Below are 12,632 nucleotides of genomic sequence, written 5' to 3' on the forward strand. Positions count from 1 at the left end.
GGGTACTGGACTTACTGGGGGGATCACATCAAAGATTGTGTAGATGCCTGACCACTGCACTGTACCCCTAAAGCTGACGTAGAATAGTATTGAATGTCAAATATATGTATAAGTGTGTTTGAAGCAAGGAAGAGTATTTTGAGGGGGATTAATGGCAATGTGTCTTTTACAGTAATTAATAATTTTTTTATGTAAACATTCATCCTATTGTTTGATCACACTATATATATGTATGAAGTCACGGGATGTAAAGTACTGTATAGGGAATATAGTCAATGGTATTGTAATACCTATGTACGATGTCAGAGGGGTAGTAGACTTGGGGGTTATCACTTTGTGAGGTATATAAATGTCTAATCATTATGTTGTTTTGTACACCTGAAACTAATTTAAAAAGAGGAAAAAATTGGTGAACTATATTAAAACATGAAATTAAAAAAACTGCTGTATATATTATTACAAAACTTAAAGTGAATGTCAAAAGTAATTCTTGAAAGAAAAAAATGTGATATAAAATTACCTACTAATACAGTAATATTAAATTATTTTTAAAAGTCAGAAAATGAGATAGGAGAGAGGAAGACGCACATAAAGACATGTAAATTACTTGATCTCATATCAAGAACTAGTACATTTTTCTAGATAATAACACTTAGAAAATATAGTTTCAATTATATTTGTAGAATGGCTGGTAACCACTAACTAGAGTTAAAAATAGAATGGCTAGTTTACACATCACTAGAGAAAATAAGTATAAAAAATATAGTTCATATACTCAAAGATGGATAATAAAAGACATAATTATAGAAGCATGTATAAAGCAAAATGCAAAATTACTGCATTATGTTACATAACTAAACATAAATGAGTTAAATTATTTGATAAAATGGCAACAATTCTCAGATTTGTTCAAAAGCCAAAATCAAAATCAAATTCTAATATTTTCAGAGACAAACAGGAGAAACAAAACAAAATAGGTATAGGAAGCATATAGTAAAGAAAAACTTGAAAAATATAACATTGAGTTAGCTTTATATTGGTAGTTAAAATTTACAATAAAGATAAAATTTACTGTTATATAAATGTCTAACCACTATGTTGTATACCTGAAACTATATTGAATGTCAACTGTAATTGAAAAAATGTACAAATAAAAAAATATCTTAAAAATAAAATTTACTTGTGGAAAAAATAATACAAAATATAGAACGCAAAACTAATCAGCAGTTACAGTAACATAAATATGGACTGAGAGTGATGTGTTAACGTGATGTATTAAATATCACTGTGTTTCTAGCTTTCAAAGATCAAACAGACCAAAATATAAAAAAAATAATGATATGATGAGGATGATTTAGTAGACTTGTGCTAAACTTTGCAATATTTTTAGGTAGCTTTTAAACAATAATTATGAAAAAATGATCAATAGTCCATAGTATAAAATCTCAATATACATGACAAAGTATGAGCTGTACAGTCTACATTTTAAAAGTTAATAGTAGAAACAAAAGTAAAATATCCCAACACTGCTAAGTCTTTTTAAAAAGTGTACTAAATAACTATAGGTCATGATGGAAATCAAACTTAGAATACATTCAAAAATTGAAAACTATTTGAAAATGACATATAAAAATGTCATGGGTTGAGGCCAAAGCTACAGAGACAAATTAAGAGCCTTAAATGCTTTTATTATTAAATATGAAAGAATTACAATAAATAATGCTAAGCATTAACTGAATTGTCTTTTATTATTCTTTTTATCTAAGTAAAGCAGGATGAAATAATATAGCAATAATGAATGAAATAGCAAGAAGCTATTTAGTGAATTAATATAAGAAATAGTTTTTTGAAAAACAAAGTAAACAAACCTATGACAAATATAACTGCAACAAAAAAGAAATAAAATTAGAAATAAGAAAGAGAATACAGTGTTATATATGTTTGAGAATTAACACTACTCTGAAAGCTTTCTTTAATCCCACTCACTGGACATGAGTAAGAAGAATAGCTACTGGTTTTCAGCAGAAAGCAAAGTAATGATAGTTTACAGAGAAATAGAGAAGATTATTTTTTAAAAAAGAGAGAAATTGCATGTTCCTTAACATGTAAACTGGATATTATAATGCATGATTTTTTTTCTAGTAAAAATTTTGTTTGACATATGCCTAATTATAGCTTCAACTAATCTTTTAAAAAACTTGGTAAAATTATGCTATATTTCCTCTAGAAATAGGTTATGAAATTGCCCTTCCAGGTATTATAATAAATATTAAAGTTTCCATAACTAAACAGTGTAGACAGTATTAAAAATTGGAAGCCCAATCCACCAGAATGGATTAATGACAGCCATAGCCTAGGAGCTATAAGACCTTAATATAGGAGTTAGCAAGTCTGGCCAAATCTGTCTTGTCCCTTGTTTTTTTAAAATAAAGTTTTATTGGGACCCAGACATACCCATTTGTTTGCGAACAGGCTTTTGTGTTATAATGGCAGAGTTGAGCAGGATTGGCAGAATCTGTACGGCTCTCAAAAGCTTAAAATATTCACCATCTAGCCGTTTACAAAAAAAAAAGTTTGCCAATCCATTCCTTGGTATGATAAGGAAAGCATCACACACCATGTGGAAGGTATGTTCATTCAACATATAGTTTAAGGGAAACTGGCTATCTGGAAAAAAATTTTTTCAACAATATAGTAATGAATAAACAAATAATGATAGGCTTACCTTACTTACATTGTACACATATTAATATTATGCTTTCAGAGAATATTTAATGGCATGGTAACAATTATATGATATAATATTAAAACGTTCAAAAGAGCAGGATCCCAAAAAACACCACGATTAAAATTCATGTTAAAAGTGCAGACTTCAACTGATATGTTTACATGCATGTAAAAATAACTGTACTTAGTACCCCAAAATTTTACGTGGTGATTAATTCTTGGTGATAGAATTCTGATTGATTTTTATCTTTCCTATATTTTAATTTATTTCATATATTTTCTACTGTGAAACTATATTTAAATTTGTAAAAAAGGAAGTAAATGGAATTCATACAACTCCATAGAAAAAAATCCAAATGGGCAAGGAACTGAATAAACATTTTTCCAAAGCAGATATTCAAATGGCCAACAGGAACATGAAAAGGTGGCCAACTTCAGGGAAATGCAAAACAAAAGCACAGTGAGATATCACATCACACCTGTTAGAATGACTATTGTCAAAAAGATAAGATATAACGTGTTGGTGAAGATGTGGAGTACCTTGGTGGTGGGAATGTAAACTGGTACACCCACTACGGAAAACAGTCAGATGTGCCACAAAAAATTACAAACGGAACAACCATATAACCCAGTAATTCAACTTATGTGTATGTATCCTAAAGAAATTAAATCATTATCTCAAAGGTATCTTCTGCATTCCAACGTGCACTGCAACATTATACAATAGCCAAGACGTGGAAAAAAACCTGTGTCCATCAACATATGAGCGAATAAAGAAAATGTGATATATACACAACGAAATATTATTCAGCCATAAAAAGCAGGAAACGCTGTGTTTGCAATAACATGGATGAATCCCAAAAGTGTTATGCTAAGTGAAATAAGCCAGAGAAATACAAATACTGTAGAATCTCACTTTTATGTGTAATACAAAAAAAATTGCTCTCACAGAAACAGAGAACAGATTGGTGGTGGCGGGGATGGGAGGTAGAGGTTAGGGAAATGGGTGAAGGTAGTCAAAGGATACAAACTTTCAGCTATAAGATGAATAAGTTCTCGGGATGTAATATACAGCATGGTGACTATAGTTAAAAATATTACACTGTATATTTGAAAGTTGCTAAAAGAGTACATTTTTCAATTTCTCAGCCCTCCCCCCCAAATTGTAATTATGTGAGGTAATGGATGTGTTAATTAATCTTACTGTGGTAATCATTTTGCAACATCTACATATATCAAATGATTACATTGTACACCTTAAACTTACACAATAAGTCAATTATATCTCAATAAAGCTGGGCGGGGGCGGAGGGCGGAAGGAAGTAAATGTTATCAATAGTTAAAGGCAAAAAAATGTAGCCACCAACAATCTGATGAAAATATAGCTGAATATTTAACTGATTTCAGGATACCTGATAGTTCTCTTGTTTGGCAAGCACTTCTTAAGCATAAAAACTATTGATGAATTCACAAAAGAAAATACGCATTTACATGATAACACACAAATTAAAATGTGATGTACTTCAAACCCATCATAAACACAGTTAAAGGGCCTCCTCGGGAAAATGGTAACCTGTGGTCATAGGAGGAGTGCATGAGATGGCCTTTACACACCAGTGACGGTGTGTAACTGTTTCTGGGAGATCTGGCAGTATGTATTGAGAGCTTGAAAATGTTCATATTTGTTAAAAACCCAGTCCATTTACCTCAAGATAATAAGTTGCTTCTTGTTCAAATATTTACGTCCAATAATGTTGATCACAGGGTTAATGATTGTTACAACAAAAAAATTAACAAGTGAAATGTCCCACAATAGATAATGGTTAAATAGATTTTAGAGCTTCTGTATGCTGGTGTCTCATGAAGTCCTATGGAGGCTTTGCAAATCCTGATACCCAAGAATATGCCATAATTAAATGCTCTGGATAAAATACTGTGAAAATAAATGGAAAAAAAAATACAAGACAGAAAACTGCATGATTTCATATTTATCTACCTCCCTGGAAGGAAATATAGCAAACTACTAACCATGCTTATCTTTAGGTGTTGGGAATACAGTTCATTTAAATTTTCTTTTCTATGTGTCTCTGTGCTTCCCACACTGAGCATGAATAACTTTTCTAATAAAAACGTGGTCAGTAATGTTTAAACAAAGAACACTGTAAGTTCTGCTTTGCACTGATAAGTCTAGACGGTCAACATAAAAGGTTATTGTTTTGTCAGATCTTTAGGACTTGACCTTCACATGTTTCCCCTTCTGTCATGAAATCAGTTACACGGAAACAGCATAATCTTTTTGATCAATCAGTTGCTGACATTTATTGAGCACCTACTAATCCCTGGGTCTTGGTTTGGCCTGAAATTGTGTGTTATTCAAAGCGTGTGTCACTTTCAAAATTGCCACTAACATGTATGATTTCAGGGTGGGCCACAGGGTTTCATAGGTGCTTGAACACCTCTGGAACCACTCGCAACACTGAGCACAATTCTCTGCCCTCTGAGCTGGCATTTTCTCTATCCCAGCTCTCTCTCTGTGAGTTTTCTCCACACAGGCATCAAGGAGCAGGGCTGTGGCAGCACTACCTGCTATGACAGAGAATAATGATGCCTTCCTTTCTGTCAGCAGAGCACTCTTGGTCCCGTATGGGTGCCTCAGTAGTTAGCTGCAGATAAGTACTTAGAGCATTGCATCGGTTGTGCTTTGGGCATGTATCAAGGTTTCGTTGTGATCTGAGTAAACTGGAGGAAAGATAATGCTTTCCATGAAAAAGAATGTCCAGTCGGTCATATTGGAGGTCACAGATTTTTTTTTTTAATGTGGTCACTCACAGAGCATACAGTGGTTTGCAATTATCCACTAAATCCGGGGCTTTCTGCATAGGAAGTGGCTGTTTCAGCACCCTGCGGAAAGCCAGGTTCTAGGACTTCAAATGCCAATTATCAATGATAATTCCAGTGGAGGATGTACCAGCTAGAACAACCTCTCTACAACTCATCTGACCCAGAAGGCACAATTCTTTTCTGGGTTAACAGAAACTCTAGAATTGAAGAGTTACAAAATTCTAAATGGAGGGTTGTAATAGGTATGTGTGATCCTTTGCCTCCTAAGCTTTTGTACTGCTAGTCTTTTGGGGGCCTTACCACGGCCCATGTTCACTACACCTGTGCTAGAAGCCTTGTGAGGGACTCTTGTACAGAACCCCAACCCTGGCAGGACTAGTCTCCAGGGATGCTTTGGGGAGAGGCCTTGGCTATGGCTGTTCTTGTTTTAGAGAGCTTGGGTGTTAGAGAGCTTGCCAGAACTAGGCACCTGGAATCAGGAGCCCTGTGTCTTCCCACTACCAAGGACAGGGTTCCATACCTGATCAGGGAAGTCTGTTTTCTGAGTGAGGCAGTGATGCACCCCTGGCTGTGTGTACAGACTTCAGAATTCAGCTAGTGTGGTTTCCACTCTGCTTTGCCTGGCAATAGCTGCTATGCCAGTGGGAAAGTTGCCTAACCTTGTGTTTTTCTTTTTTTCTATGACTCAGATTCTTCATCCACATAACAGAAAACAAACCAAACCAAAACAAAACAACCCAAACCCATTTTATAGGATTGTGTAAAGGAGATACGTTGTGTAACTTCTAATGCACAATGAACACTCGATACATGGTAGTTCATAAAAAGAACAAGCGACTAGCAATGCAACCAATTTAGAAAATGCCCTTCTCTCTGTGCCTGAGTTCTCATCTCTAGTATCAGAGAGCAGGCCCACATCACATGTGTGACCCCCTTGGCTTTTAAACTTTGATGATCTCAGATCCTGTAAGTAGACAGAGTAACAGGCATTGAGGGAACCAGGAAATGCTGGGGAAGGGACAAAGTGCTTGCAACAGGGAAATCTGAGCCCACAGCGCCATCTAGCCCGCTCTGTGGACGCCCTCTGCACGTGGAGATGCTCCAACACGGTGGAGCATCTTCCTCTTTTTATTTTTTTAAAGTATAATTACCAGAGCTTATGTTTCACAGTTAATGCTGTCAAGCCTTTTAAACTAATTGGTCCTTTATAGAAAATTTAACTGAAAATTAACACATCTCTTAATAACATTGCCTTAACTTTAATGGCACTTTGCCTTTCGTTTATAATTGCGCTAAAATTGTCATTTTCCATGTCACAGCTGCCATTTTTTATATTTCCTCGTTTTCATGGTGTAGATTTTTATTTTTAGGATTTTTCTTTCATGAGGATGAGAACTCTTTGACTTTTTTTGTTTTTTTTCAATCCCAGGCCTCCCTGGCCTGATGTGACAGTGGTGGCATGTTCTGAGTCCAACAGAACATAACTACTGTTTGTCACACCGACACCAATGCTAGCTCACCTGCCTTGGGATGGCCCATGGCTGCTCACTCTCCTTGTGAGCAGTAGAAATGGACATTCTTGAATGGAGGGTAAGGAATAGGGCCATGGGGGAATCATTTGTTCAGGTAACTTATTGCACATGTCACTGGGTCAGTCTGGGCTAACCAAGAACTTGGTTTTCTCCATAACACAGTTCAAGAGTTCAGTCCTTAATGCAAGGACAGTTAAGAGAGTAAGTCATATGGGTCCATCTTCCAGATGGGCACACTCTCCAGTGGCATTATAAGGATGCTGGCGGCGTCCACACGGGGCATCTTCTAACCAAGACTGAAGTGTCTACACCCAGACTTAAACTTCACCAGATGTGGTCTTTTGTACTCAGAATACTCATGGAGCAACCGATGGCCTTGCCTGTCTGGCTGCTGCTTGTATATCCGTCCTCGCAATATCTATTGCATTCTGACCCCAATGGCTGTCACCCACTCCCTCAGACCAACCAAACCCAGCTCATCCCTCCTTTTCAGCCCTTGCTCTTTCTTCTGCCTGGGAAAGCTAGTCACTCTCACTTCCAGGTACTTTCTTCTTCTGATTTTTCAGAGTCAGCTTCAAAGTCACCGCCTAAGACAGCTTGACCCTGACCACTTTGGCTAAACCAGGTGTCCACACCCAATCCAACTACTCCATGTGCTTCAGATCAGTTACCCCCATCTGACAGCCTCACTCCTTCACTCCCACAGTTACCACCCACTGGAAGGAAAGTTCAAACATCACGAGGACAGTCTTCCTCTTTCTTCTTCACTACTGAATCCCGGACATGCAAAATAGGGCCTGGCATGAAGTAAGTGCCGGACTAATGTATCGATTAATGACAATAAGTACATATAAAGCTCATTATGTGCTAAGTTCTGCACGAATCACTGTATAACGTAACCCATTTAATCATTTCAACAATCCTGTGAGGTAAGTGCTATTAATATCCCCATTTTAAAGATGAGAAAACTGAGGTGCACGGAGAGGTTACAATTACACAGACAGTAACTGGCAGTGTCGGGATCTGCATCCAAGCAGTCTACCTCTTGAGTCCATGACTCATCTTCCCTTTTGAGGGAGGGTCCAGGTAGAACTCAAATGGGGGTGATGGTAGGGGGAAGTAGTGGCTGTGTAGAAAAGAAATATGAATGTTCATGTACCCATTTCAGCTCTAAATACAGAGAGGCTTCCTTTCATCTCTCTCTGTGTGTGTGTGTGTGTGTGTGCAGTAAGTTGGTATCATTCTGAAAAATACGTGTCTTAGTTGTGATATTCTTAGAGGCATACGCCCATAAGCCTAATTATGTATGCCCTCTCGTCATGTGTTTCTGCTGCTGACTTGCAGGAGAAAGCCACGAGGCCTTGTCTGTAACATCCCTGTCTGTTCCAGAAATGCCTGTGATGAATCCTAACATTATTTTTGTAACAAATGAAGCAATAAGCAGCAGGAGTTGAGTTTTAAAGGACAATATTCAGGGAATGTTTAGACACATGATTAAATGACAATTTGGGGAGAAGTGCTAGAAAAATGAGAGCATCGACATCTCAAGAGATGTGTGAATGTCATGATGTTGCCTGTAAGAGAATGTTGGAGGTGGAAGCTTATCTCTGGCTCCCGCTGCTTGGGGGAGTCTCACTTCCTCAATTTATATTCCTGCCCACCCTTTTAGTTCCTTCTAGCTACTGCCTCCATCTCTGACTCATGTCCTACTTTATATATATATATAAATTAGGTTTGGGGTAGAATGCAAAGAAATAACAGGTAACATTTTATCAGGTCTAGATCCCATTGGATCGGTTGAACCAGACCCAGTTCAACACCTCATTGTGAAGCTCACTCATCAGAGGCCACAGAAACGTGGCCTGGAATAATTGGATAGGCATTTTGGTTAATGATTTGAAAAGTCAACATCAGTGGATCAGCTAAATATGTCTTGCTTCAGCACTGAGACCAGGTCTCTTTATATCATTGCCCCCAAATCAGATCCTGTAGCCGAAGTGTCTCCCCCAGTTCTGGGCCCTCAGTAGAGAATGCTGCTGTGCTAATTACAGTGACACTTACCCGATCCCTGACACCCCGTTTTTCCCCAGGCTGGACTCCAGAAGCAGTGCTGCTCTCAGACTATTGCATCCACACATGCCTTCTCCGCCCTCTCCCAAATACTTTAGTTTGCATTTCAAAGGAGATTAGAGTTGGCTTAAAATTTTTTTTTTTCTACTGATAGGAATTTCAGTTGTTTCCACGTCTTGGCTATTGTGAATAGTACTGCAATAAACATAGGGGTGCATAAATTTCTTTGAATTAGTGTTTTGGATTTCTCTGGATAGATACCTAAGAGTGTAATTGCTGGGTCATAAGGTAGTTCTATTTCCAGTTTTTTGAGACACCTCCATACTGTTTTCCATAGTGGCTGCACCAATCTGCAATCTCCCCAGCAGATGACTGGATTAAGAAACTGTGGTACACTTATACAATGGAGTACTACTCGGCCATAAAGGAGAATGAAATTTTACCATTTGCAATTATGTGGATAGACGCAGAGAACATTATGCAAGTGAAATAAGTCCGACGGAGAAAGACAAATACCATATGCTCTCACTTATATGTGGAATCTAAAGAATAGAATAAATGAACAAACTAATCAGAAACAGTCTCAGAGACACAGAGGAAAAACTGAGGGTTGCTAGATGGGAGGGGGTGGGGATAAGGGGGAAGGTGGGGGATTAGAAAGCACAATCAGTAACCACAAAATTGCCACAGGGATACGACACACAGCTTGGGGAATATAATCAATAATGTTGTAAAGATTTTGTAGGGTGTCAGATGGGGTAGTAGATTGGGGGAGGGGGGCTATCACTTTGTGAGGGGTATAAATGTCTAACTATTACATTGTTTTGTACACCTGAAACTAATAAAAAAAATTCTCAAGCTACTCACTTTGATTTCTCTGAGTTTCTAGAAACTGGATCCCTAGTGATACTGTAGACAGATAGCTGTGCAGTTCAAATCCAGATGTGCCCCCACCCCCATCCTATGGCAACCATGTGTCTGTCTTATGGGCTGTGTAGAGCTAACGTTCCCTGGTGCCTAAAACCAGTTTTGTTCCCCGGAACCAAGGCTGGCTTCATGGATGTGTGGCCTGTGCAGTCAGTCGCTCAGGGCCCATGCTCAGAAGGACCCTTACTTGGCTTCATGCTCTGCTGTCACCATTTTGAAATTCTTAATCAATTATGAAAAAGTGGCCTTGCAAATTGTGGAGCTGGTCCTGCCTAAAATACACTGAATGTCTGATACGTAAAAACTTCGTAATTTTATACATTTGAATTTTAAACCATTTTAATAAAGTATTTTGTGATTCTGAAAAATAATGTATTATAAAGAGTTCAGTAATTTCTTAGAGAGGATAGCCTTCTATAATCTTTCTAAGGAGGATCACAATTAAAGTGAAATTTTGAAAGAGAGGAATTACAGAATTCTGTTTGAAGCTGAACTTAGAGATGATGAGGACAGTTATAAAGAGTATGGTGGTGTATTGAGCATCTCCGGTAGCTTCTACTATTCCTTCCGGCCTGCTTAAGGAGTTTGTCCAAACTGAGCCCGACATCACTAGCAGATAGAAAGGTTAGGCTCAGTACCCTCAGGAAGATCAGAAGCCTGGGAAACCAAGAGTGCCCTTCTCTAGAGACTGTCTTAGTCTCCTTCTTGGCTTGGAAAGCAATGGTATGGCATGGAGCCCAGTCAACCTTAATCCAGATGAATGTTGTTTCATAATTATTTTTAAATCCATAGTTCTGATTTCTAACTAAGATATGCTTGCAGTTGGACCACATTCAGCAATATAGAATAACCTAAATTAGTCTTAAAAAGCTTTATGTTTTTTCTTTCTTCAAATGGAGGTCCTTCTGGGATTAGCTTTAATGAATAGATGAGAATAATGCATAATTTGCATATCAGTTGTTTAATACATTCAGGAGAATAAGCCTCCTTAAGCACATTAAGGACGGTATGTGTATGGGAACTCTGAGCTACGTGTATGGTTAATGTGTTCAATAAAACTCTTTTTCGTGGACGCTCCAAAGGTCAGTGTTTATCCAGCCTATGTCTGGATTTTCACAAATTGTGAATTCCAAAATAAAGAGGCTTTTCTATATAATAAATAAAGACACTCAATGGGAACACATCACAATCCTCAGGTTACAATTCATTCTCATGCCTGCTCTTACCTTTTACAGTTAAGGATGGCTCCATTCAACTGGGACCTACGTTTTAAATGTTGTTTTGGTCTCAAAGTTCTTTTATAACTACCAAGTTATAAAAGAAACCAAAGATGCTTTTGATCGCTCGGCCAGCCAACCCTTCGCTCTAGTCCTTCCCTATAGCAAAGAACAAGCCAGGCCTGGGCCTTGCCCAGGACTTCTGTCTCGGTGACTGGTAGTGACCTAGGAGTCACCCTTAACACTTTGTTCTCTTCCATCTTCAGCTCATATTCAAACTATTGCCAAGTCCTATCAATTTTACTGGCAAACACCACTCAGATCCATCCACCTCCCTCCAGCTGTGCCAGCTCTATCTTAGTTGAAGCTATGAGCGCCTCTTACTCTGCATTCTTGCCTCCAGAACCATCCTCCACACCCCAGTCGAGGCAATCCCCTTAGAACATAAACCTGATCACGTCACTTTTCAACTTAAAACTCTTCAATGCCTCCCCATTGCTCTCAGGAAAAAGACCAAAGCCATGAAAATGGGTCTGAGGTCTTGCAGGGCCAACTTTGCCGTGTGCACCCCCTTTCCCTCCCTCACTGTGGTCAAGCACACAGGTTTTCTTTGACTTCCTGAGACTGTCAGGTTTCCCCTAGCTCAGGGCCTTTGCACTTGCTTTCCTTCTTTAGGGGATATCCTTCCTCACAAAATTCCCCCCCCCTTTATTGTTCAGATCTTGACATAAAATGGTATTATTTCTTTGTGGAACCTTTCTCTGATCCCAAGCTCAGGTCAAGTGCTCATCTATATTTATACATAGCCTTCCTTGCACTTTCAAGAACTTATAATCAAATGTTTATTTGCATGGTTATGTGCAGTATCATTCCAGACTGCCAGCTTTGCGTGGTTCTGCCTCCACTATAGCTCAAGCTCCAGCCCCAGTCCGTGCCTCCGGTGTAGGAGGCTGGAGGGTTCCCACTCCCGGACGCCCCGCCCACTCCCGGACGCCCCGCCCACTCACCGCACTCATGAGAGAGTCCAGGACGCTGACGGCAAATGCTGTCCCACATGCAAATGGCTGCGTGAGGTACAGTTCTGTGTCGGGGTCATCGTCATCGTCTTGGTCCAAAAACTGAACATTAGTATCATTCACTAGAGAAAGTGGAGAAGAAGAATTAGCTCAAAAGACCACCCACAGGCAGCGATACCAGAGAACGAGCAGGCTAGTGATTTAGAAACACTGAAGTCACTGGAAAGGAAAGAAAAGCATGGGAGAAGCCATATGGATCTGGGGTGGGGGGGTTGGGAGGGGGTCGGTGGGACTCAATGGAC

General features: G+C 38.6%; 1 protein-coding gene across 28 annotated transcripts in view; it reads right to left on the reverse strand.

The window, feature by feature from the left end:
* The window catches only part of KCNMA1 (potassium calcium-activated channel subfamily M alpha 1), a 708,733-nt gene that overhangs the window by 23,600 nt on the left and 672,501 nt on the right, over positions 1 to 12,632 (reverse strand). For all 28 annotated transcript variants that reach the window (XM_033130127.1, XM_033130157.1, XM_033130156.1 and 25 more), the window contains one exon: positions 12,322 to 12,452. In XM_033130127.1, the coding sequence (XP_032986018.1) occupies positions 12,322 to 12,452 (131 nt within the window). The remainder of the gene's footprint in view (positions 1 to 12,321; positions 12,453 to 12,632) is intronic.

This window comes from Rhinolophus ferrumequinum, chromosome 16, assembly GCF_004115265.2.
Source record: "Rhinolophus ferrumequinum isolate MPI-CBG mRhiFer1 chromosome 16, mRhiFer1_v1.p, whole genome shotgun sequence".
NCBI lineage: Eukaryota > Metazoa > Chordata > Mammalia > Chiroptera > Rhinolophidae > Rhinolophus > Rhinolophus ferrumequinum.